The sequence below is a fragment of the Abramis brama genome (genome assembly GCF_963993115.1).
Source record: "Abramis brama genome assembly, chromosome: 8".
Taxonomy (NCBI): domain Eukaryota; kingdom Metazoa; phylum Chordata; class Actinopteri; order Cypriniformes; family Leuciscidae; genus Abramis; species Abramis brama.
Genome location: NC_139970.1, coordinates 11,563,288 through 11,590,576, shown reverse-complemented (window position 1 = coordinate 11,590,576; position 27,289 = coordinate 11,563,288). Strand labels below are relative to the sequence as shown.

The following is a 27,289-nucleotide window of genomic DNA, read 5'->3' as shown; positions in this document are numbered from 1 at the left end:
GGAAACGAAATAAAGAATCAAAAGATATGCACTGAAAATAGTGTTAAGAAAAAAATTATATAGTCATTTTTTTTCTTAACACTATTAGCAGGGATGAGATATAAATATCACTTATTGCAAAAGTGGTATCCTATCACAGTACCACGCTTGAATTCACTGAGCTCTCAGAACGACCCCTTTCTCCCACAAATGTTAGTTAAACAGACTGCATGGCTAGGGCAATTGGTCTGATTGAAACACCTGTGCTGTGTCCGAAATCGCCCCCTATACCCTTAAATATGGCACTATTTGAGGGGACAGCCATTGTAGTGGTGTCTGAAACTATAGTGGACATTATCAAGTGCACTCATTCAATCCCACAATGCACTGCCATAATGAGTGTACAACCAATGAATGCTCAACTGCTAGAGAATACCCATAAAGCACTGTGAGCTGAATCATCCATCCATCCATTTTGAACTAATGTAGGGAATAGGGAATAGGGAATGAGGGTATTGGGGCGATTTTGGACACAGCCCTGAATTCAAGAATTAAGAGGTGTGTCCCAATACTTTTGTCCATATAGTGTATCTCAAAATTGAACAGTACTTGAAAAAACATGTATATGCCTGTAATGTCTTGCCTCAAATGTATTGTGTTAATTCTACTGGCAAAACAGCACCCAAGACAATGTGTTGTTGTAGAAGTACAGCCTGGGTGAGGACTGGAAAAAATTGGTTAAAAATACAGTTTGGTTAAAGATACAGCACACTGGCCTTGGCCAAGAGTTGTTCCTCCAGTGTGGCAGGAGGGAAAGCAGAGCCACAGACGCACCTTCTGTTCAAAGCCCTGATAAAGACTGCAGTATGACACGAATCTTGCTTAACATAATGACATGTACATTTTTATGTAATATGAGAAGACAGCAGAATTCTACACAAGCTGCTTGTGATGACATTTGTTCTGATATTAAAGCACAGGCTAATGGATTTGTTATGATAAATTGGCACATTCCAAGGATAGGGTACAGAGTAATCAATGTATGTTTGCAACCATAATTTACTTATCTTCGCGTTAATGACGTGTAAATATAGTTTAAATAGTCGATTCATGGGATTTCATTATTCTATAGCAATTAATGAATAGAAATGAATGAAAGAAACTCAATAATTAAACATATTATAATTAATTAATAATTAATTATTTTTGGGAATGTCATGCCTCAGCAAATGAGATGTTATATTGCATTTTCCCATATATAGATAGTTAGTCTGAATATATTCTGAATATTTCACAGAAAGCCGTCCTTTATTATTCAGAAGATTTAAAGTTTACTCTGTTACTATTTCACTGTGTATTTGTGCTCTATAAAGGTTAAACAAAACACTGAAGAATAAACCTAATAGTCCCACATTCTCATCCTTTTGTTTTCCAGAAGTTATTAATTCAAAGTCCCATCAAACATCACCCCAAATCCATTACTCAGGTATTCAACCATCCTGTTTGTTAGTCCAACTCCTGTCAATCACAGTGTTGAATTGTGTAACATTATGTTATGTATAGAGTGGTTTATGTCTCTCTCTTTGTTTCTGTGCATTAATGTTTGTCTCTCAGGTGCCGTCAGAAAAGATCTTACGGGCAGGTGAAGTGTTAAGAAACACAATTTTGTTCCGAGCACCTCAAATGATCAGAGACAGGAAGTATCACCTAAAAACATACAGGTAAATACAGGTACAGTATTTTATATATATATATATATATATAAAATACATTTTATACATTTTATACTTAATATCACATTCTCCAAGAGTCAGAAGTGGATGTTGGTCAACAGGAAATCTCAACAAAAAGACATGCCCATCTTAACGATTTATATAAATCGCTTATACTGCCCGAAAAGACCATAAACATTACTGATAATGTTCGAAGTATCAATTAATGTACATGCATATATATTAAAAACTATTCATGTACGACTGATAAGTTGCAAATCTGGTGATTTTAGATTTTTTGTCAACTGGAAACTTGCTCTGACTGGATCGTTTGAATCGGTGTGTTGTTGACTCGAGAATAAATGCAGTCGGATCACTCCACTTCACGAATGCCGCCGGCATTTTGTCAGTCAAAAATAGTCGATATGCGAATGAACTGACTCTGAATTTTAGTATTGTTTCTTATATGAGGATCCTTTTTCAAATACAAGGTCAATATTGATTTTCACTAACGAGAAAACAACAAATTATCCGTGAATTTATATGGAACTAAGCTTTAGGAGCTTTCCATCTTTACTCTCCTCCCTGTTACGTTGCATTCGGAGATCGGCTATTTTTGACTGTCAAAATGCGGGCGGACACAGCTACAGTGAGTTGTTTAAAATCTTTCTTTTTAGTAAACTCTGTGTACACAAACAATGTTCTCAATGCTCGAGTTCATGTGTAGAGCCCCTGGTGATACTTCCAGCAAAGTTTCATGTTGTGTCGAGCCTTCTTAGTGTTTTAAAAATAGCGATTTTTGATGCTATCATAATCGTGCCCCAAGAACTCCCATTCAAAAGGCAATTTGACCGAAAACAAAAATACGGTCAAACTTAAAAGTGGCGTTTCCATCCTAATTATGCTTTTAAAATGAAAGTTTGCCTCGGGTAGATTAACAAAAAGACCCTAGGTTGCATTTTGGTGAGAGTTACCCTTTAAGTATCCTGCAAACCTGTGTTTGTTGTAGGCGGTGCTGTATGGGCACAGAGCTTGTTGATTGGCTGTTACAGCACACTTCCTGTGTGCACTCTCGTGTTCAGGCTGTGGGGATGTGGCAGGTGCTGCTGGAGGAGGGAGTCTTAAACCACGGTGAGTGTGTCATACTCGTTCACTTTCAAAGGTCAGTGACTGCTTAAGGCAGTAAAACACTGCACAATATGACCAAAAAAAATATATATATATATAAATATATGATCACAAACCAGTTTGAGAGCTCTTAATTAAGATCTATTATCCAGATGATAATTTCACATTGGATTGACACTATAAATGCGATGTGGTCGAATGTTTTTCTTTGTTTAATGGTTGATTTGTTCTTTGTGGTTCCTGTTCGGTGTTTTGCTGCAGTGGACCAGGAGCTGAGTTTCCAAGATAAGTATCTGTTTTATCGGTTCCTTGACGATGAGACAGAGGAGGCACCCCTCCCCAATGAGGAAGAGCAGAAAGAGAGCGATGAAGAACTGCAGGACACCCTCCTGCTCCTCTCTCAGATCGGACCTGACGCCCATCTTCGAATGATCCTGCGGAAACTGTACGTTCTTCCCCAGAAACATCAGCGCCTGCTAATATGAGTCATTACGTCCCCCCGAGGACTCTGGGCTATAAAGAGAAGTGCCTCAACGTGATCTGATCTGTATCTGCTACTGTTACCAAAGAGAGATTACACTTTTATATGCATGCTGTAACTGAAGCAGAGACCTTTTAAAGGTCCTGGAAGATCTGCACTAGGACTTTTTTTGGTGCACAAATTTGATCCACAAAAACTTTTTAAAATGTCAGAATAAGTTCCAGTGTCATTACTGGCCAATGACATCATTGCCCTCTCTGCTCTTCTCTGCAGGCCTGGCCAGAGGACAGTAGATGACTTGGAGATCATTTACGAGGAGCTGCTGCATATTAAAGCCTTATCACATCTCTCCACCACTGTAAGTCTGCATAATGGCCTCATACACTCTGTAAAGTGTCTGGACTGACAACCGCATTTAAATACGGGAGTGAGTCCCCTGTTTGAATCGAACACGACTCACTGCCGAAACTGCGAGACCTGGCAACACGAATGAGTCAAGGCTCGTTTCACTGTGAAAGTGATTTATTGCATTGCACATACAGACGAGAGACACATCTCTGATACTTCATAAACAACTAGCTGTTCAGTTTGGTTTCGTACACAATGTAGAATTTTTGAAAATATCACTACATGCATTTGAAAGTGCCATGTGAAGGCCAAGTATGGTAACCCATACTTGGAATTTGTCCGCTGCATTTAACCCATCCAAGTTAGTGCACACACATTAGGAGTAGTGAGTAGTGAACACACACTGCAAACCATGGACACACACACCCGGAGCAGTGGGCAGCCATTTTGCTGCGGCGCCCAGGGAGCGATTGGGGGTTAGGTGCCTTGAGAATCAAACCCGCAACCTTCGAATTACCAGTCTGACTCTCTAACCATTAGTCCACGACTGCTTTAATCGCTAAAAGGTGAACTAACAACGAGGTTAGTTAGAGGAAATTAGTTTTGTATACACACATTTTAAGTAAAAGAAGAATTTAGACAAAAATGAAAATTCTATCATCACCTGTAACTCTTTTTTCTTTTGTGCAAACTGATTCTGTTCATCTCCATAAAGGACAGAAAAGAAGCCCACCCATGCTCTTGTGAAAAAGAAGTGCCCTTTATTATAGTAAATAAGCAATTTTAGTGAACAATTTTTTTTTAAAGAGCATATAAAATATGTATAAAAGTATAAAAACTGTACTTTGGGATAATATATTTTTTAATGAAATAAAAGGCCATTTAAGTGTACTTTAAGTGTACACTTAAGCACACTTTTACAAAGTGCACTTTGTAGTAGTCAAATTAAACTTTTAAAATACATTTTACTTTATTGTAATTTTAACTATAGTGCATTACTTGATAATTTTTAATTTAATATATTTTAAATTTATTGTATTGCAAATGTGAAATTTCTAATACATGAAATACATGAAACAAGCATCAATATAAATTGCACTACAATATATTTTAGTTCACCATAAATGCTTGTCAGTACATTCAACATTACAATTTAACACTATTCCAAAGTAAATAGAAGTCATTTTAAAAATTACATATAAATATGTGTTCAAAAAAGCACTCTAATCTAATTGAATTGAATTTAATATACATTTTACTATAATACATTTTTATTTAATTGTAGTCAACATGCAGTTAAGTGTCTGAAAACAATATATTTGGTTCACACTTAATTATATTATATCCATAAGTACTCTTTACATAAGTGTACTTCTCACAAGTATAGTGAGATAGTGTTTTCACGAGTTTGTATTATAGTTAAGTCATTATTCACTGAAAAAGACCTTTGAGCCAGCTTTGACTTCAGTAATGAGATATGCAAGAACAAACAATGTCAATAACATCAAACCTGGTGTGGCGTTTCTTGACACGCCACATGTGAATGTACATGAATGAGATATAAAAGGTATGATTTTCAGCAAATAATGAATTTATGTCTGTTTCTTACATTCTCCTTTTGTGTTCCTTTAACTATTCCTTTAATGCATGAATAGCACGCTGAGCATTAATGTGTGTATTGTTAAAAATGTCTTCATAATTACCGGGTGGCATGTGTTTCATCTGTAATATAGAGTCTATTGTGTTCTCTCTCCTGCTCAGGTGAAGAGGGAACTCGCTGGTGTTCTAATATTTGAGTCGCACGCAAAAGCAGGCACAGTGTGTAAGTGTTGAAATGATTATACCACGTACATGCTAACTTCTCCAAATCACGTCAAACCATACAGAAACAAACAGATTTAAATGTCTGCTGGTAATCTGAGTTATGAATAATCTTGTGCTATTATGATCAGACAGGTTTCATGCTGATTATTGATCTCTTTTGTTCCTAGTGTTTAATCAAGGGGAAGAGGGGACGTCATGGTACATCATCCTGAAGGGCTCCGTCAACGTGGTGATCTATGGAAAGGTCAGACTAGTAATTCCCTACTAATGCTTTACATTCAACAGACTAATTAAGCGTTTAATGTGTGGTAATGCTGGCCAGTAATGACTCTCAAGCCAATTATAGTACATGCAAACTGTGCCAGGAAAGTGTGTGTGTGTGCTAATTCAATATGTTTTCGTAAGTGTCTGTGCTGTCTGCTGGTTTAGATGCAATGTGTCTGTGCAGGGTGTAGTTTGTACGCTGCATGAGGGAGATGACTTCGGGAAGCTGGCTCTGGTGAATGACGCACCTCGGGCAGCGTCTATCGTGCTGAGAGAGGACAACTGCCACTTCCTGAGAGTGGACAAAGAAGACTTCAACAGAATCCACAGGGTCAGTGTGTGTGCTTCATAACTACAGCTAAACTCATGGCCTAGTACTGCAACTTCAACTTTATTTCAGTTAGTTTTTTAAAGTTTTCATCTAATATTTTATTTATTTATTTACTAAAAATATTTATAATAACTTAAGTTTTAGTTAACAATAACAGCTTAATAGTGCTATTTTTAGTACTATTGAAAATGTATTATAGTTATAATTTATTTCTTATTTACTGTATTTTTTGTTAATATTTTAAATTAGATTTTTTTCTGTCTTCATTTCTTTTTTTAAGTAATTTTGTTTTGTATTTGTTTTTTTCTTCATTTTTATTAGTTTTTGTTTTTCCTGTAATATGTAGTTATATATAGTTTATATTTATCAGTTTTAATTTATTTAGTTTAATTTTGTTTCATTTAATTTAGTTCAATTAAAATCAAATGAGAAATGTTGCCTTGGCAGCAGGCTGAAATAAAATAAGTTTTGCGTTTATTTCATTTCAAATAACGATTTATTTTTTATTTTATTTTAGTTAAAGTTAACGATAATAACCCTGGTACCTACATATCTTTAACATTTTCTTTACAAACACAAATCTTTTATTTTAAAAATAAATAATTAACATTTTAAATGGGTGAGTTGTAACAGATAGTGAATAAAAAGCAGGCAACATGCGAACTCCTTCAATATTGATTAAAAGCATCCCAGGATGCAAAAATTAATATCCAAAGTGAATAAACAAAGAAGAAGCTCAATTTTAAAAGTTACTACATAATTCCCCTAATTCCATTTTTGCTAGTGTACTTTTAGCTTAATGACTATGTAATTATCGTCTAATTGTTTTCTCATGCTGTCTCTGCATTTGAGAGTGTGTGTGTGTGCGTGCGTGCGCGTGTGTGTGCGTGTGTGCTTGTGTGCATGTGTGTGTGTGTGTGTGTGTGTGTGAGTGTGTGTGTGTGTGTGTGTGTGAGTGTGTGTGTGTGTGTGTGTGTGTGCTTGTGTGCTTGTGTGTGTGTGTGTGTGTGTGTGTGTGTGTGTGTGTGTGTGTGTGTGAGTGTGTGTGTGTGTGTGTGTGTGTGTGTGTGTGTGCGTGTGTGCTTGTGTGCTTGTGTGTGTGTGTGTGTGTGTGTGTGTGAGTATGTGTGTGTGTGTGTGTGTGTGCGTGTGTGTGTGGTATAATCGTCCCATCATCACCAGTGCAGGGGAATCTCTCTCCCAGCGCTGTGACAATGGGAAGCTCAGCCCAGGAAAGCCACAACAGAATGGGAGCGGAAGCTCAGTCTGATAGTGAGGGTGTGGGTGTTAGTGTCTAACAGGATGCCGTCTATCTAAACAAATATAGTGAGATTTAGTGAGATTTCACATTCTATGCTCATTTGTTGCATAGTTACGCACAACATGATGCTACTGGACAAAAACTCTGTATTCATTTTATCAGTTAGTCTATATGATGGCTGCAACAGATAGAAATGGTTAAGGACAGTGCCATTTAAATACAGACTGTACCCTATTTTTTTATTTTTTGTCAAATGTTAATAAATCCAAATAAAGCATTTGGTTACACTTTATTTTAAGGTGTCATTGTTACAGTGTAATTATATATTTAAGTACTGAGTAATAATAAGTAACTACATGTACTTACTATAGGGTTAGGGTAGGATAAGTATTTAGTTGTGGGTTAGTTGCATGTAATTATGCACAATTTACTGTTATTACTATGGTAAGTACATGTATCATATGTAACAGGGACACTGTAAAATAAAGTGTTGCCAAGCATTTTGCTCTAATCAATTTCTCTATGGACTTTAAAGTTCTGAATACAATTTACTGAATATTTCAACCGTTATCACATTGGAAAAATATGCTGTTGATAAAATATAGCAGCACATGTTGCAAAAAAGTGTCATTAAATTCATTATACAACATTACTTAAAATATCTACTATCTAAAAGTAAATTCTAAAGTAAATACTGGTCATTTAAATCACATTAGTTCAACTGATAAAAACCGTTTGAAACCCCTGCTATAGACTGAGTGTGAGTCTCCCTCTACTGGTAATGATACTGCATTACAACAATACAGTACAGAAGTGACATTGAGGAGATCTTCAGGACAAACACCTGCTCTTGACTCCATTCTTAATTCAGCTGTGTGATCTGGGCTCTCAGTTCAGTGCTGTGTAACCATGAGTTTAGTGTAGTTTAGTTTTACACAGTCACAACAGCACTAATTCACCATTACCATGTGTTGTGATCTGTTTTCTGTGTGTACCTAACCAGTCATTTTTGTTAGGACATCAGAAAAAGTACATAGTTTGATTATGATTAATCTCATCCACACACTGTATTTCATCTGTGTGTATTCAGGATGTGGAGGCAAACACTGTCCGTCTGAAGGAACATGAGGAGGATGTGTTAGTTTTGGAGAGGAGTAACAACAGGAGCTCCAGTTCTTCTCCTCTCAAGTACATTTATCTTCTCCTGTCAATGTTAACATTAGGGATTTAAGGCTACTATGGAAAAACTATGATCTGTTATATATCAACAACTTCAAACTACATGTCGAACCGTGACCTTTGACCTGTTCTTCAGGTACACTGTGATGTCAGGAACTCCAGAGAAGATTCTGGAACATCTTCTGGAGACAGTGAAACTTGATTCCCAATTCACAGAGCCAGGTACTTTACACTGCATTCAGAGACGCAGTTAAACAGGGAAACTGTAACTAATAATTCACTGAAGGTTTTCAAGAAACTGTTTTCAAGAAATGTTTCTTGAGCATCAAATCATCATATCAGAATGATTTCTGAAGGATCATGTGACACTGAAGACTGGAGCAATGGATAAATGGAATAAATTACATTTTAACAATATATTCACATAGAAAACAGTTATTTAAAATTTCATAATATTTCACAATATTACTGTTTTTAATCAAATAAATGCAGCTTTGTTGAGGAGAAGAGACTTCTTTGAAAGACATTAAAAATCATACCGATCCAAAACTATTGAACGGCAGGGTATATTCGCATAGAAAACAGTTATTTTAAATTGTAATACTATTTCAAATCATTTCTGTTTTACTGTATTTTTGAACAAATCTTACCGACCCCAAACTTTTGAACAGTAGAAAGGTGTAGATATTGCCCTTGTGTGCAGCTTTCATAAAACTCACTTTTTAATCGTTTACTTTCAATGGATCATTCAAACTGGTTGAACAAATGGTCTGAATGATTCTTTACTGAATCATTGATCAAAAATGATTATTAAAAATCACAAATGACTGGAAATGCCATGAAAAACAAGAGTGGGAAGCCTGTAAACATGCATTTACTGTACATGCACTGTGAAGAAACCAATCATTAACCAGAAGTAGCTATTAGCCAAGCTTCATGCTTCACAAATTGCCGCTTCCCTTGAGCGCTCCTAACTAACTTCCTTCTTTCTCCATCCCTGTAGACCCTGCTCTGGATGACTTCTTGCTTATGCACTGTGTCTTTGTCCCGAACAGTCAGCTGTGTCCGCTGCTCGTGGCCCAATATCCTTCACAGCTGTACTGGCTGAAACAAGTAGTTGTAGATCTATGCGTAACAAAAGCTCTGCATCAGCCCGGTTAAACTGTGTACTTCATGAATATTGTTTTATTTTGCTTGCGCTTGCGTGCGAGTGTCTCTGGTTTTTGGCTGTGAAGTCCTTAGCGCTCGCGCACCTATCATGCTGAGGCGTCCCAGGGCAGTGAACAGGAGCGCATGGATTACACTCTCAATAACAAGCGCAGGGTGATTCGTCTGGTGTTACAGTGGGCCGCCATCAACACAGACCATCTCCAGGAGGAGGACAGCTCCTACAACTTCCTCCAGGTCAGCAGCTTCACTCCTCTCTGGTCTAGACCGGAGGCTTTCTGGTCCCGCTGTGAGGAAGTGTGTGTTTGATTGTCATTGTCTGTTGCAGGAGTTCTATGAGACCGTGTGTGAAGATTCAAGACTCATTCCAGCTCTGAAAGATCAACTTCCCGAACTAGAGAAGATCATAAAGCAAAAGTAAGAGCAGAGTCTGACATAAGTTTTTAACCCTGGAAAGCCTGACATATAAAATAATAGTCAGAATAATATATTTTTTTTTAAATGGAACAGATTATTAAAAATTTATGAAATTTCTTTCTTTTTTTAAATTTAAATAAAAAAGTATACGTGTTTTTTGTCGAGTGTCATGTATGATACATCAGGCTTTTATGACTCATATAGTTTGATAAGTTTGAGAATATGGGGCTCATTCTCGAGGAGGAAAAAATGTCTCAATTTTATTCCACAAACTGAGCAAAAATATCAAATTTGGTGCAGTTGCTGATATTTAGATGACCAAATGGTAAGATGAAATATTGATGCTTGTAATGTAAATCATTGAGATCTTTATAGCAGTATAACAGACTACTTATATAAAATGCATATAAATATCAGTCATCACTCAATATCTGCCAATAATGTCTTAGTAAGATAATATTAAAATGCTTAGCTTTAGGAAGTTTTAAAACATATAATGCTGTGCAAAACAATGATGAGTGAGAGATTAACAAATAAACCTTCCTCAAAAGCCTGATGGATCATATTTGCTGTAAGTAAGTGTTCATCTTGATGTATTACTAACAATATAAAAGTTATTCTTATGTTAAAAATGTGAAAAAAGACACGTGAACCCAGCCTGAAGGTGGACTTGTTACAATTATACTAAATGCATGTAGCTTCCTGAAATGAAAGTATGAAGTACAGTATACAAAGTACAGTGTGCTTCATGAGGTTGACAGATTTAGTTCGCAGAAACCTTTTATCTGCTCATATTCATAACACTCATTTTTCGCAGCTCCGAAGATGGCCGGCCCTCCCAGAAAAAGGTGAGGGGAAAATAAAAACAAACACAGTTTCTGCAGTATTTCCTTCAGTGCTGAAGAAGTGTCATGTGACAGTCCTCTCTCATTGCAGCACAAAGTCCTTCTGCGTCAGTTCAGCACTGGGAACGACAGACTGCAGAAGAGACAGCCAATCAAAAGCACAGACGAGAGTGAGTCCGGGTCTGCTCTCCAGTTCAAATGTTGCATCAGTACATGAGTATGACCGAAGATCTGTTCACACCAAGAACGATAACTATAACGATATATCAGTGTTCACACCAATGCACAATATCATTCGGTTTATTGTAAGCGAGTGCTGCAATTTTACCGTCTGTCGCTTTAAATGCTCGAGCTCTATAAAGCAGGATGGATTCTGATTGGCTGTCAATGTTTTTATCATTCATCAGCAGGGAAAAAATTGTTCTGAAAGTGATTCAAACTAGATTGTTCCTCTGTGGCGTTATCGTTATAGTTGTGGTGTGGGCTCTGCTGTTCTTTCATATTTAGAATGATTTTTAGAACTTTATCGTTAGGATTTTAGTTATCGTCCTTGGTGTGAACGGGTCTTAAGAGTATGACACATATACTATATAGAGTATATAGAGATCATAGGGGTTTAACTTACGTAAAAGGTATTTATTTATTTATTTATTCAGTCATTTATTCATTTAGAGGCAGATCAGAAAAGATAGAGAGACATCAGTCATAGAGTCAAAAGTGAAATAACTAAAAATAGACCGGAAGGGTCCGACAAAGTTTCAAAAAGAGGTTAAGAGTTTAGGAAAATTATCATTTGATGTTGTTTCACTTCTGCAAAAATTAAGCAAAAGTCCACAGTATTGAACAAATGTGATCCAAAGCCATGTATCTTTAATTAAAGCCATTTTATTATTTAAAATGTGATTCACCAGTGTCTTAAAAGCTGTGTGTTGTTGTAGTCCTCTTTAAGGTTTACTGCAGTGATCACACCTACTCCACTATCAGAGTGCCTGTCGCTGCGTCTGTCAGAGAGGTCATCTCCGCGGTTACCGATAAGCTGGGGTCAGGAGATGATCTTCTTCTCATCCACCTCAACTCCGCCGGAGGTAAAAACACACACACACACACACTCACTGCCTAACCATTTTTCCCATGCTTATCGCTGTATTGACAGCCATTTCCTCTGTTTTCATTTGTGTTTGATTAATTGCAGGTTTATTAATACCATGTTTGCAGAGTGTGCTGTTGTACTGACTCTTATCTCTTTGACCTCTGGCTGACAATATGAGCTCTTTGCTGCTCCCATCTTGCTTTAGCATTTCAGATTCTGTGTGTATGTGTGTGTGTGTGTGTGTGTACGTGTGTGTGTGTGTGTGTATGTGTGTGTGTGTGTGTGTGTGTGTATGTGTAAGATAAAATATCATTAGATAAAATATAGCAAGGAAGGGGCATTCTTTTTTAAAAACAAATAGGACACATTTTAACAATTTATTTAAGTCCACTTAAAATAAATGATTTACAGGGACATAATTACTATAGATGCAGTCAAATAGATGTACAAAATCATGGCCCAGTGGCATACAATGGCATATATCTTCACAATATGAAGCATGTCACTCAGTTGTTATGGGTACAATTAACACCGTCTCTGCCATATATGGCGGCTGCCTATAATAGCAGACAGAGCACAGTTCTTTGCTAGCCGATTAACCCTGTTTTTGGGCATCCCAAGCTGATGAAGCCCTCTTACAACCAGCCTGTGTGTGTGTCCTAAGCTGCCAAATATGAACACAAGTAATGGCTCCGATAACCTAACTCTGAGATGGTATTTTGGAGTGGTTGGTATTTAATGACCTTAGACATAAAAGCTTCCTCCATACTGTTTAAAGTTAATGTCTGAATGTGAAATTAAATGATGATGATGATTGATTTTATGACTTTTGGTGACTGTCTTACATAATGCACAGTAACTAATAGTGCATATTAAACTAGATTTGTTCATTTTCAGATGAATATGTGAGTGGTGCTAAACACTGTTCTTAAGTTTCCTAAACTTTTGGAATGTAAATATTGCAAAAAAGCTTCACTTATCTTTTTTTTTATTTTTGTATTAAGCATAACTTCACTGTTTAGTCGTTTGAGAAGCAGCTGATAACTGACATCTGTGCTTCCACATTCTTGAAAAGCACCAACTTTAACAGTAGATTACTCTGTGACACTGACTGATGACTGTATATTTGTGTTTTTCAGATAAAGAGCTTTTAAAGCCATCTGATGTGTCCATCTTCTCATCTCTGAGTATTAATGGCCGTTTGTTTGTCTGCTCGAGGGACCAGATCGACACTTTGGTGTGTGAGAGCCCCTGGAGACCGCATTTAAAACACGCATCTGCTGTAAACACACATGCATTGGCTGATGAACTGATAAATGGATTGACTGTTTGTGCAGACTCCACTGCCGGAGCAGGAGGGCCCGTCTGCGGGGTCCATGTCCACGTTTGAGCTCATGAGCTCTAAAGATCTGGCTCATCACATGACTCTCTATGACTGGGAGCTCTTCGACTGTGTACATGAGGTACATACACACAGTTCTGCTGCTGTTTTAACATTCCTCTCACTTAAAGGGTTAGTTCACCCAAAAATGAGAATCATTTTCTCACCCTCATGTCGTTCCTAACCCATGAGACTTGCATTTATCTCCGAAACACATATTAAGATATTTTTAATGAAACCTGAGAGATTTCTGTCCCCCCATTGCAAGTTCTTTCCACTAAAAGTCTGATGCTTTAAAAAGTTCATAAAGAGATTGTAGAAGTAATGTGTATGAATCTGCTGAACAGACATGATCGCTTTATATGATAAGCATATTTAATTTAGGCTTTCATTCACAGTTAAACATTAATCAATGCACATACATACACTTGTGAAAAAGATAATAGTATTATATTAATAAAATAAAACTCTACTTAAGTTTACTTAAAGAGTGGACACTTTAATGACTGTTTCTTAACACACTTTTAAAAAGTGCACTTTGCAACTGTCACATTCACCGTCTGTCATCGTCCTGTCTGCACTACAGTTCCCAGAATCCTCCTTGTTTCCACACCTGAACTCACTCCCTTCATTACCCGCCTGTTCGTCATCATCATCATCTGCATCACCTGTCTTGTGTTCATCTGTCTGTGTATTTAAGTTCCTTCTGTTCACTCATCACTGGTCGGTCAATGTTTATGTTAGGTTTGTTTAATGTTAGGTAGTCTGTTCCTGAGCACACGCTCCCTGTTCCGTGTACCGTTGTTATTGAGAATTAAAACCTTTGATCCTTCATCTTCGTGTTCGCCTCCTACTTCATCATCCACCCAGGAGCCTGACAGATTGACCGACCCAGGTAATGGATGAACACCTCAAATTCATCCTCGTGGCTCAGGAGAACCACGACATCCTGAGCTTTGCCAAGGAGTTTTGGCAGCTCGCCCTCTTAAGCTCTTTGAAGGACGAAACCCTCAGCACCCTGTTCTGGATCGGGGCCTCTTTCCATCGTCCTCTCAACCTCCCAGACACCACCGGACTGAGTTGGAAGGAGACGGTAACCCGGTGTCTGGAGAGTGTTGCGACCCGGTCCAGAACACCACCCAACCCAGCACTTCACGCCAGTCCAGCCGAGCCCGCACTTCACGCTAGATCTGCCGAGTCCAAAGCAGTATGCGCCGTGCCCGCCAAGCCAGAGACTGTCCACCCAGTGTCTCCTGTTCCTGTCCTCAGCCAGAGTCCGGACGAGAAGGACTTAATTGACCTTTTTTCAGAGCTTCCTTCGCCGCTGGTCCTGTCCAGCTCAGAGCCCTCTTCGCCGCTGGTCCTGCCCAGCTCAGAGCCTTCTTCGCCGTTGGTCCTGCCCAGCTCAGAGCCTTCTTCGCCGCTGGTCCTGCCCAGCTCAGAGCCTTCTTCGCCGCTGGTCCTGCCCAGCTCAGAGCCTTCTTCGCCGCTGGTCCTGCCCAGCTCAGAGCCTTCTTCGCCGCTGGTCCTGTCCAGCACAAAGCCCTCTTCACCGCTGGTCCCGTCCAGCACAAAGCCCTCTTCACCGCTGGTTCCGTCCAGCTCAAAGCCCTCTTCACAGCTGGTTCCGTCCAGTTCGAAGCCCTCTTCACAGCTGGTTCCGTCCAGTTCAAAGCTCACTTCACAGCTGGTTCCGTCCAGCTTAAAGCCCTTTTCGCCGCTGGTCCCATCCAGCACAGAGCCTTCTTCACCGCTGGTCCCGTCCAGCCCAGAGCCTTCGCCGCTGGTCCCGTCCAGCCCAGAGCCCTCTTCACCGCTGGTCCCGTCCAGCCCAGAGCCCTCTTCACCGCTGGTCCCGTCCAGCCCAGAGCCCTCTTCACCGCTGGTCCCGTCCAGCCCAGAGCCCTCTTCACAGCTGGTCCCGTCCAGCACAGAGCCCTCTTCGCCGCTGGTCCAGTCCAGCACAGAGCCCTCTTCACAGCTGGTCCCGTCCAGCACAGAGCCCTCTTCACAGCTGGTCCAGTCCAGCACAGAGCCCTCTTCGCCGCTGGTCCAGTCCAGCACAGAGCCCTCTTCGCCGCTGGTCCAGTCCAGCACAGAGCCCTCTTCACAGCTGGTCCCGTCCAGCACAGAGCCCTCTTCGCCGCTGGTCCAGTCCAGCACAGAGCCCTCTTCGCCGCTGGTTTCGCCCAGCTCAGAGCCCTCCTCATCGCTGGATCTGCCCAGCACAAAGTCCTCATCGCTGGATCTGCCCAGCACAAAGTCCTCATCGCTGGATCTGCCCAGCACAAAGCCCTCATCGCTGGATCTGCCCAGCACAAAGCCCTCATCGTTGGATCTGCCCAGTACCGAGCCCTCGTCGCTGGATCTGCCCAGCACCGAGCCCTCATCGCTGGATCTGCCCAGCACCGGGCCCTCTTCGCTGGATCTGCCCAGCACCGAGCCCTCGTCGCTGGATCTGCCCAGCACCGAGCCCTCGTCGCTGCCCAGCACCGAACCCTCTCTGGTACCCGGGACTTTTCCCAAGTATTTTTTTGGGGGGGGCCATAGGGCTCCGTCCTGGCCACTCGAGGGGCCATGGCCACCTGAGGGGTCCTCACCACCATGGCCACCGGAAGGGTCTTCACCGCCGTGGCCACCTGAAGGGTCTTCACCGCCGTGGCCACCTGAAGGGTCTTCTCCGCCATGGCCACCTGAAGGGTCTTCTCCGCCATGGCCACCTGAAGGGTCTTCTCCGCCATGGCCACCTGAAGGGTCTTCACCGCCATGGCCACCTGAAGGGTCTTCTCCGCCATGGCCACCTGAAGGGTCTTCTCCGCCATGGCCACCTGAAGGGTCTTCACCGCCGTGGCCACCTGAAGGGTCTTCTCCGCCTTGGCCACCCGAAGGGTCCGGACCGCCATGGCCACCTGAAGGGTCCTCACTGCCGTGGTCGCCTGAGGGGACATCACCGCCCTGGCCACCCGAAGGGTCCTCTCCGCCGTGGCCACCCGAAGGGTCCTCACCGCCGTGGCCGCCCGAGGGGTCGTCTCCGTCCTGGCCACGCCCACAGCCTGCTCCACCGTGACCACACCCACAGTCTGCTCCGCCCTGGAGGCTTCCTGCCTTGTCTCCCTTGCCTTGTCTTCCCCGTCAGCCTCCAGGGCGCCCACCCTCCCACCCCTTTGGTCTTTCTACGGCGCGAGGACGCGCCTACCGGGAGGGGGGAGTAATGTCACATTCACCGTCTGTCATCGTCCTGTCTGCACTACAGTTCCCAGAATCCTCCTTGTTTCCACACCTGAACTCACTCCCTTCATTACCCGCCTGTTCGTCATCATCATCATCTGCATCACCTGTCTTGTGTTCATCTGTCTGTGTATTTAAGTTCCTTCTGTTCACTCATCACTGGTCGGTCAATGTTTATGTTAGGTTTGTTTAATGTTAGGTAGTCTGTTCCTGAGCACACGCTCCCTGTTCCGTGTACCGTTGTTATTGAGAATTAAAACCTTTGATCCTTCATCTTCGTGTTCGCCTCCTACTTCATCATCCACCCAGAAGCCTGACAGCAACCATGTCAAAATTGTTATAATGTCAGATTAATAATGTTTAATGTCAATTTTCTTGGTAACACTTTAATTTAGTGTCCTTGTTTCATATGATACATGTACTTACCATAGTAATAACAGTAAATTATGCATAATTACATGCAACTAACCCTCAACCAAACCCCAATCCTACCCTAACCCTATAGTAAGAACATGTAGTTAATTATTATAACTCAGTATTCAAATATATAAATACACCGTACCAATAATACCTTAAGTGTTACTGTTACTGTATTGTTGAATCATGATAATTAATTGCAGCTTAACTGTGTAATTGCAAACATTTAAATGCATAACTTACACTTTTCAATAGAAATTACATTAAAGTATATTTTAGTTTATCATAAATGCTTGTCAGTACATTTAGCAGTAAACTTTAACCATATTTCAAAGACAATAGAAGTACGGTAATTATCATATTACATATAAATGTGCAGTTAGTTCAGCTAATTGCATATATTCTTATAAAAAAGTATATAATTTCCTTAAAGTCCCCCTGTAGTCAATAATTGTATCCCTTAAAACTCATATTTGATCACCATATTTTAACGTTTTTTCCTTGAAAAAAATCTTCATGCCTTAAAATAGCTTGAATTGTAACTCTACACTCTTGCCTCATTTAGTATGCGCGGTTCTATGAATATGCAAATGAGCCCCGCCTCCACTCACTCACTCAGCTCAGAGATCCACTGGTTGACGATCACACGTTGATCTGATTGGTTACAAGGTAGTTTGTGACGTCAGAAACACCAGCGATTTCAAAGCGTGTTTTTGAGACTGTCTTTGGTTCACTGCAGTTTTAAGGAGAAAATACTCAGTAATGGTGTCGACTTATGAATTTACACATGGTTTGTCTTAAAGCATATTAAAAACACCACATAGACATATTCAACATTAAAAACTTGATTTTCAGCACAGGGGGACTTTAAGTACTCTTTTCAAAAGAAGGTTACACTTTTTATTTTAAGGTGTCTCCTTGTTACAGTGTAATTATACATTTAAGTACTGAGTAATATTAGTTACTACATAGGGTTTGGTTAGGCTCTGTTGCATGTAATTATGCATAATTTATAGTTATTACTATAGTAACTACATGTAACGTGTAACAATCACAGTGTTACCTACATTTATTAACCACCAGGTCTAAACTGGTAGTCAGTTTTAGTAAATGTGTATGCATGTGTGTTTTAGCATGAGCTGATCTACCACACGTTTGGCCGTCCGCATTTCAAGAAGACGACGGCTAACCTGGATCTGTTCCTGCGGAGGTTTAATGAGGTGCAGCTCTGGGTGGTCACAGAGGTTTGCTTGTGTCCCACGCTCAGCAAACGCGTACAACTGCTCAAGAAGTTCATCAAGATCGCAGCACAGTGAGTCTCTGAGGTTTTTACTAACATGTGACGTTAATGTGTGTGATGAATCATTTTATTCTGCAGAGTTAATGTAATATTTTTTTAACAATTAACTGCAATGTTAAAAGTTAAAATTGACATATAATGACGTTAGTTGAACTTTTTTGACCCACTTAAGTATAGGACGTGCATCTTGTAATTTCATAATTACTTAAATTATGGTTAAAGTGTATTGCAAATGGACTGATAAGTGTTTATGGTAAACTAAAATAAACTAACAAAATTTCTAGTAAAACTTTAAATATATTTGTAATTAGGCATTTGTAGTGATGAACTCACAACTGAAAATAAGTGTACTTAAATTTTATTAAAACATAATCATTTAAAATGTACTTTTAAAGTAAAATTTGTACTTTGACATTATTACAAAGGGCACCTTTTAAAAGTCTACTTAAGTGTGTTGTGTTAAGAAACAGTCATGAAAGTGTACTTCAAGTATACTTAAGTGGACTTTTATTTCAATAATATTATATTATCTTTTTTTTAAATATAGTTTTAAGTTGTGTGTCACAGTAGAGAGTGTGTGATGTGTATTAACCCTGAAAACGCAGACCTCGGGTCATTTTCGACCCGGGACGTCATTCACTACTCTCCCCCCTCATTTTTTAATGTATTCCTGAAACTATTCATTTTAAACAATATAACAAGAAAAAAATGAACTTACAAAAGAATGACAGTTTGTAGGGTTGCTAGCGACCCGCTATGGAAGCTTGTCTCCACCACAGAATAAAAAAAATGTAAATTATAATTGTGACTTTTTACAGTTTACATCTCGCAATTCTGACTTAATTTCTCAGAATTGTGAGCTATAAAGTCGCAATTGTGAGCTATAAAGTCGCAATTGTGTGTTATAAAGTCAAAATTGCGAGATATAGACTCACAATTCTGACTTTTTTTTGCAAGTTTATATTTCGCAATTCTGACATATTTTCTCAGAATAGTCGCAATTGTGCGTTATAAAGTCATAATTGCGAGTTCATTTCTATAACACACAATAGCGACTTTATATAACGTAATTCTAACGTAATAATTATGTTTTATTCTGGGGTGGAAACAAGCTTCCACAACCCGCTAAATGTAGTAGTGTAAGTATTATTTTTTTCTGCGCTACAAAAATCTAATCTCTGATGACTCAGTAAAAATGATCGTTCAACTAATGTTGAAAACGATGATTTTGAGAAATGATGGCGAATATGAGCCAGATGCTGAATGTACTGGGAAGTGAGCTCTGCCGAGGACAGTGATGAATGTAAAAAGCATCCGCTCAAAGTGAACCATTCCAAGTTCCAAAAATGTAGCAAATATCTTTATAATTCTTTTTTTATAATTTTATTGTAATTGTTATTAAAATATCAGGAAAGTTGTATACTATTGTGACAGTTAAAGATCCGTCCATGTTAATATAGATCTGTGTTGCTAAAGAATATGTAAAAATGATTGGCGAAGCATTCGTGTGTGTAAGGATTAATCAGCACAGATACTATGGTGTTCAGACTGCACTTTTCTAAATTCTGTGTGTTTGCTCTTTTTAAGCTGTAAAGAGTTTAAGAATCTGAACTCCTTCTTTGCCATTATCATGGGACTGGGAAACCCTGCAGTCTGTCGACTCAGTCAGACATGGGAGGTGAGCATTCACTACACACATGCGCACAACTTCAGCATACACACACATAACAGACACGGCATGTTTAACACTGATTCAGCTCTCACAGAATAAGAGTTTGCTCTCTCACAGAAACTGCCCAGCAAGTTCAAGAAGTTTTATGGAGAGTTTGAAAACCTGATGGTGAGTTCAACATGGCAGCCTCTGGTAAGCTAAGCATTTAACCCAGTATTACAGATGCTTAAAGAGAACGTTGTTTTTCTCATTGCAGGATCCCTCCAGAAATCACAGAGCGTATCGACTTACAATGGCCAAGTTAGAGCCGCCGATCATCCCTTTCATGCCTTTATTAATTAAAGGTGAACTTTACACTGGAATCACAAGCACCAACAAAACATGCTCTTTATTAGTGGCATTTTCAACACTTTTGAATAATAGTAAAGTCAGCACAGCTATGAAAAATGAAAGTATGGGAACTCTATATTTTAAATGTTTCATGAAGAAATTCATACATTAATTAAGGCATAATATAAGGCATAATATATTTGTTTACATTTCTTATAAAATTAATTATTAAAGCGTGTCACACATTTTCTCATGATTTACATGATTTAGTGGCATTTTCCACATTTCTAATTAATTCACTAATAAATGAATACAGCACACACCTCTAGATAATATATATATGTAAATATAAATAAATAAATAAATAAATTTAGTCTAATTTAAATAATTGAGTTTTAGATAATTATATAATTTAGATAATTATATTATTTTTTATATATAAATAAATATTCATAAATTCAGATATATAATTAAACATAAATAATAAATCTTATATATAATAAATACATTTTCTAATTTAAATTATATATATATATATTTATCTAAAACTCAATAATTTAAATTAGAAACATTTAAATTTGGACAAAATTTATATATATATATATATATATATATATATATAAATTTTGTCCAAATTTAAATGTTTCTAATTTAAATTATTGAGTTTTAGATAATTAGATTTTTTATAATTGATCTAAAACTGGTGTTAATATTTATGGTTAAATGGTCAAATCATTGAAAATATTTTAAGATAATTTAACAATAATTATTATTTTGATTTAAAAAATGTGTTATTTGTTATTATTAAAAATCATTCTTAATCAATGAAAAGGCTGTGTTCAGACATTAACTTCGCACTCCTGCACTTCTTCCATGCTGTACATTGGGATATATAATTCATGCAGTACAAAGCAATGAGAGCCTACAGTAACTGCAACATTTCAATGAAATCCACAAAACAAACAACAGAATGTTTCAAAGAACTGTATAGTTTAATTATGACCCAGAAAATATGCAGATTTCATCAGTGCTTAAAATGTTGAACATCTGCGTTATTGCTCTTTCAGATATGACTTTCACACACGAGGGCAACAAGACATTTACCGAAAGATTGGTCAACTTTGAGAAAATGGTGAGTCTGGCAAAGGAATCTATCTCTCCATCTCAGAGACAGTTTTAAAAGAGACGTCCTGAATGTTTCTGTGTGTGTTTTCCAGAGAATGATTGCTAACACAGTCCGAATCATGAGATACTGCCGAAGTCAGCCATTCAGTAAGACAACAGTGAACTTCATATCAGAATCATGTTTCAGGTCAGCTGATTCTGATGCATTTCTCTCTCTCTCTCTCTCTCTTTGGTATCCATAGATCAAGAAGCGCCACAGGTGACAGGTAAAAGCCATCAGGATGTGCGAGGCTATGTGCGTCACATTGGTGTGATTGACAACCAGCGCACGCTATCCCAGCTGTCCCACCGGATCGAGCCGCGCCGGTCCTGATGCTTCAGTGCTGCTTTACCTCTGCCAGTGAATAAGCTATAGCTGTATATGAGCGTATATCAGCGTATATCCAGTCAAACATGTCTCGGCTCAAGGGCTTTCCATTCTCTGGCTGGTTGTGTGAAAGCGTGGCTTCGTTTCGGTGTTCGGCTGCAGGACGTTTGGACCTCGGTTTATGACCTTTGCCACAGATCAGATGTTGCCTCTTATTTTCAGATTGTGTTTGACACATGGTGTTTTAGAGTTTGGAATCGATTGAAAATGAAGTTTCTTCCAAAGCATATGTTCTGTGGCAACTTTTTTGAGACTTTTTTTATGCTTTGAATGAGATTCTGGGCATGTTGAGTTTATGTTGGTCTTACACTACCATTCAAAAAATTTGAGGTAAGAATTTTTTTTTTTTTAAGAAATGAATGTGTTTATTCAGGAAGGATGCATTACATTGATCAAAGTGACAGTAAATACAGTAAAGAAAAATCTTTTTGAAACAACTTTCCATTCATCAAAGAATCCTGAAGAAAATCCATCATGGTTTTCTCAGAAATGTGAAGCTGAACAAAAATAAACAGAAATGTTTCTTGAGCATCAAATCAGAATGATTTCTGAAGGATCATGTGACACTGAAGACTGGAGTAATGATGCTGAAAATTCAGCTTTGATCACAGGAATAAATTACATTTTAAAACATATTCAAATCGAAAACCGTTCTTTTAAATTGCAAAAGTATATTACTGTTTTTACTGTATTTTTGGTCCAATAAATGCAGTATTGGTGAGCAGAAGAGACTTCTTTCAGACACATTAACCCCAACCCTTTGAACATTATAGTGTACATCAATCATCACAAAGCATTTTGAATTTCATTTCTAAATGAGATTTTTTTTTTTTTTTTTTTTAAGTTTGGGTCTGGATGTAAAGATAAAAGATATTTATATGAACTTAAGCATGAAGTTAAAAAAAAAACCTAAATGGTGAATTGAGAACATGTGAGCACATTTCGAAAGCCTATTGGTGGCTTGTCTGCAAATCTTGTACCTTTGTGTGTATTGTGTAAATAAAACTGCCATAAGATGCATATTTACTGACATGTCAAAGTCTTTTTTCATTCAGAATTGTGTATTTTCACAATTCTTTTTTTTAATTCTTTTTTATTTATTTATTTGACAGGGACAATGCAAACAAACATAGTGTCAAAGCAAAGCTTGTCACTGAAGTGCTGCATAAAAAGTTTATAGCAAAAGCTAATTTTCAACTCCTGTCCCTGGTTGGGCTTTTAAACACAATAAAATTTACATACTTCACTATTTCAATTTAAAACAATATAAACATGATATATAAACAACTCCTGTCCCTGGTTGGGCCTTTATACACAATAACATTTACCAGTAAAATTTACATACTACACTACCTCAAAAAAAAAGAGAAAAAAAAAAAAAGATATATAAACATGATGTATAGACATGCATATCATATACAACTCTTACCTACTTACATAATTAAAAATGAGTACACTTTTGGTTTGTTTTTAACCAGTTTTTTAGCCTGAAAGTAAACACTTTAAAGTTAAGTACAGTCTTGATGTCAAATGGTATTGAGTTCCAAAGTTTGGAGCTCTTCACAGAGAAGGTCGTCTGACCAAAGCTGGTTCTGCAGTATGGAATATTACAGTCATGATTTGTGGAGCTCCTAGTGACTCGAATGCTGCTTTGTCTCTCAATAAATGAACTTAATGGCTCAGGTGCTAAATGATAATGCACTTGTGAATTAATTTAAGAAAGCTAAAATTACTAAAGCTCTCAAAATTCATTAAATTATATTTCTTAAGGATAGTACAGTGATGGTGGCGTATTGGTTTTTTATCCATAATTTTTATTGCTCGGTTGTATGCAGAACCTATGCATTTAGTTGTAGTGGGAGCGGCTTGTGCCCATGCTGTCATGCAGTATGAAATATGAGAAAAAATCATAGCATGCATCGATTAGTCGAGACTGTTTTCCAAGATGGCTCCTGCATGTAAACGCGTAATGTACTGTCTTTATAAAGTATCTTCTTATTAAACTGTCTGTACACTTACAAAGTTCTCAATGCTTCGGTTTGCATGTAGGGACCCTCATTATGCTACCGTGTTAGTGTGAGGCTATTTTGAGCCTTGTTAGTGGTATTAACTAGCGATTTACTTTTACTTACTCTGTGCCCCATATACTAGCGTTATGAGCTAATCTGTTTTTAGAGATAAAACTCTTTACATTCGATTTTCATGAAAACGCATCGCAGGGAACGATCGACTCGGTAACCATGTGTTAATTACCCCCAGGTTCATTTTTCACTGGATTTGTCCTTTAAATAAAATATAAACACGTTAAACAAAATAAACGCGTTCTGAGTTTCTGTCAGGTTGGTGTTGGACTTCTGGCTTCGGGTCAAGTCTCGAGCTCGGAGCTCTCAGCAAGCATGTTATTTCCTATCCAAAACAAAGAGTATATGAACAAGTCAACTCATGAATGTTTTTTTAGAGCTAGAACAGAATTGAATTCTGTTTGGTTTACTGATTCTGTTATTTTGCTGTTTACTACAGGGATGCTGCATTAAAACAATCTGTATAGTATCAAGCGCTATATAAATGAAGGTGCTTTGACTATAACAAGAACATTCCCAGCTAGCAAAAAGTCGTCTATTAGACGTTGAATAGACGTAAATCTTCAACGTCTAATTACGGTCCACTGAAGGTTGAAAATGAAAATTGAAAACATTGAAAACAGGTCAATCTTCAACGTTTACTCGATGCCTATTGACAATTGTCAATTCTCAAGTCCCAACACATCAACATGCCAAATAACATTTTAGATTAACATATGAATGAAACAAAGCTTTAAAGAGAGAATAGCTTTATTATACTTAAAACAGCACATTTTAAATAAAATATAGTGCAATAAAACTCGGATTTCACATTCCAAGAGTCAACACAAAACACAACTCAGAAAATTGACACTACAAATGTTTACACTTTGCGACCTCCAGCTCCAGCTCTCCCGGGAGCATGTTCATGTGTCTCAGCCATAGCAGCCCTGATTTCAACTTCTGTGGCAGTTTTACTCCACTTCATTACTGCAGCTGCAAAAGAAAATATATTAGATGGTGCATGAATAAACCACGTCTTACATCATTAAGGCTCCCACTACACACTGTATTTACATTTAATCAATTAACAATTGCATGGATTTGCATACCTTCCCAAAAGAAATACAATTGGTAAGCTAAATTATATATATATATATATATATATAAACATGAAAAATGCAGTTACCTTTTACCACAGAGTAAAAAATGGTATCCTGGAAGGCTTGTTTCGCACTGCTACCCCGCGCCCCTTCATGTTGAAAGAAGCCATTAGGCTGTTGGTGAAAAGCCTGAGAATACATGCACAAAATCATAGGGTGAGGTCCACGCCTACATTCTACAAATATTCCTTTATGCTTGCATTATTCCTAATGAATCATCTCTTTCCGCATTTTTGATTTTCTATGTGCTAAGAGGAGGGCAAACAGAGCAGGCAATGAGTAAAAATGTAACTGCATAATTACATTCTATATTCTGAGCATGTGACAGTTGTTTAATACCTGTCCATCACTTTATGGACGCAGTCTTTATCATTCCTCCCTCCCACCATTGAGAGCTGGGACACCTGTACATGACACATGAAAAGACACTCAATACATTATGAATAAACCCATGGTGTTGGTAATATACTGATTGTTGCCAGATTGAGCTTAAATGGGAACTGGTCATGTTGACTCATCCATACATGTTGAGTCCATGCAAAATATTATGGGACAGTAGTACACCTCTAATACAAAGGCATGAAAATACGCCTTCACTGTGTGTCCCTCAATTATACATTCTATAAAGCTGTGCATGTTAACAGATGCACTAGAAAAGAATATTTTTGTACAATATAGATCATTTAGACTTTTTGGAGACTGGGGGGGTCTAGTCTAATTGACATAGTTTAGTCCAATTTCTGTATAAATCTTACCCTTTGTTCCCAGAGGTTGCGGTCCTTGAGATGTGCCTCTTCTTGAGCAAACTCTTCTAAGGTTTCTAGCAACATGGACAGCAGAATTCAGGGGCTCATAGTGCCTCCCGACTCTTTTTATCTCATCTAGAATTTCAACTAGCTTTCCAAGCACTGACTTCTGGTATTCTGTGGAAGAAAATACATTCATTTATTTTTGTCAAGTATTTTATAAATCTTACTTTATGATTATTAAAGAATGATACTAAATAATAAATATTGACCATGGACGTACTAGCTTGAGACATGGGGAATAAGCCTCTCTCGGACTGTGATGGCCTTCGAACTCCACGCTGAGGTGTGAGAGAACACCTAGATCCTGAAGAAAAATAACAATAAAAACAGCGTTGAAGCTCATTGAAATAGTTGTTAATTCTCCTACCTCACTTATTGACATTATTGCAGGAGCAGCTGTCTTTAAAAACTATGAAGAATGCAACTAATCATGGACTCACTGCCCTACCTTTTCTGCTCCCGGACTGTGATGGCCTTCGAACTCCACGCTGAGGTGTGCGAGAACCTCTAGATCCTGAAAAAAACAAACAAAAAAAGCATTGAAGCTCATTGAAAAGTAATATTACAATAATTGAGGTTGGAGAATTGACAACTATGAAGAATGCAACTGATCATGGACATGAAGAAATTTACTAGCCAATGGCGATTCTATTGCCAAGGTGTGTGTAGAGGGTTGTAAAAAAATGTTTACTGACTTACTGGCTGACTCTGGACTAAATGCTTCTGATGATTCAGACCTTGTGGGTGAACGGTGAAGCGTTGGACGAGAACATCCAGAAACTGAAAAAGGAACAGGAAGGTTGAAAGACTTTGTTTTGAGCCCAGACTTAAAAATACTTTATATTCCATTTGCATTGTAAAGTAGAATAAATAAAAACATGAAATTACTGTCTGAAGATGCAGGACTCTCTGGTTGTCTAATGGCGGTGTTAGCCAGTTCTGGGGGTGCAGGTAACTGGAGCAGCATTGCATTTTGTCCTGTGGTTGTTAAAAGAAATTCCAAAACCAGAAGCATCAGCAACTTAAATGACAGAAAAACTCATATTGCCAACCATTCCCTTAAGTTTGATGACTGAATTACACCACTGGACCAGCCCAGCCATTTTACTCACCCCTATGTGAGAGCTTAATCTTTGGCGGAGGAACCGGAAGCAACACTGTATCCTCTTGACAAGAACATGCACAATCACAGTAAGATAACGATGAATACTAATGAACACAAATTTGAAAATCTCACTACAAATAATCCAGAATTGAAGACAAAAGATTATAATCCTCCTCTGCCTGTTAAACTTCCTCACACCTGAAACTGATCGAGTGAATCTCCTCAACTTCTCCAATCTAGTGTAGA

At 38.4% G+C, this 27,289-nt stretch overlaps 1 protein-coding gene and 1 long non-coding RNA gene across 5 annotated transcripts in view; one reads left to right on the top strand and one right to left on the bottom strand.

The window, feature by feature from the left end:
- The window catches only part of rapgef4a (Rap guanine nucleotide exchange factor 4a), a gene marked incomplete at its 5' end in the record, with an annotated part of 69,839 nt that extends 46,907 nt beyond the window's left edge, over positions 1–22,932 (top strand). For 3 of the 4 annotated variants that reach the window (XM_084121445.1, XM_084121447.1, XM_084121446.1), the window contains 25 exons: positions 1,415–1,465; positions 1,594–1,700; positions 2,701–2,822; positions 3,081–3,264; positions 3,574–3,658; positions 5,410–5,470; positions 5,640–5,716; positions 5,921–6,067; positions 8,419–8,516; positions 8,644–8,729; positions 9,511–9,589; positions 9,761–9,911; positions 10,003–10,091; positions 10,909–10,939; positions 11,028–11,106; positions 11,875–12,021; positions 13,166–13,263; positions 13,364–13,489; positions 18,186–18,364; positions 19,940–20,030; positions 20,142–20,192; positions 20,281–20,368; positions 21,422–21,486; positions 21,572–21,626; positions 21,722–22,932. In XM_084121445.1, coding sequence (XP_083977571.1) covers positions 1,415–1,465; positions 1,594–1,700; positions 2,701–2,822; positions 3,081–3,264; positions 3,574–3,658; positions 5,410–5,470; positions 5,640–5,716; positions 5,921–6,067; positions 8,419–8,516; positions 8,644–8,729; positions 9,511–9,589; positions 9,761–9,911; positions 10,003–10,091; positions 10,909–10,939; positions 11,028–11,106; positions 11,875–12,021; positions 13,166–13,263; positions 13,364–13,489; positions 18,186–18,364; positions 19,940–20,030; positions 20,142–20,192; positions 20,281–20,368; positions 21,422–21,486; positions 21,572–21,626; positions 21,722–21,852 — 2,478 coding nt within the window. In that variant the 3' untranslated portion in view covers positions 21,853–22,932. The remainder of the gene's footprint in view (positions 1–1,414; positions 1,466–1,593; positions 1,701–2,700; positions 2,823–3,080; positions 3,265–3,573; positions 3,659–5,409; positions 5,471–5,639; positions 5,717–5,920; positions 6,068–8,418; positions 8,517–8,643; positions 8,730–9,510; positions 9,590–9,760; positions 9,912–10,002; positions 10,092–10,908; positions 10,940–11,027; positions 11,107–11,874; positions 12,022–13,165; positions 13,264–13,363; positions 13,490–18,185; positions 18,365–19,939; positions 20,031–20,141; positions 20,193–20,280; positions 20,369–21,421; positions 21,487–21,571; positions 21,627–21,721) is intronic. The other variant, XM_084121448.1, reaches the window with a different exon arrangement.
- A 1,938-nt stretch (positions 22,933–24,870) lies between these two features.
- Positions 24,871–26,157, bottom strand: LOC311088568. The gene is made up of 4 exons (XR_014607525.1): positions 25,885–26,157; positions 25,469–25,533; positions 25,156–25,258; positions 24,871–24,962 (listed from the first exon to the last, which is right to left on the bottom strand). It is a non-coding gene; the product is annotated as an uncharacterized lncRNA (long non-coding RNA).
- Between the last annotated feature and the right edge of the window lie 1,132 nt (positions 26,158–27,289).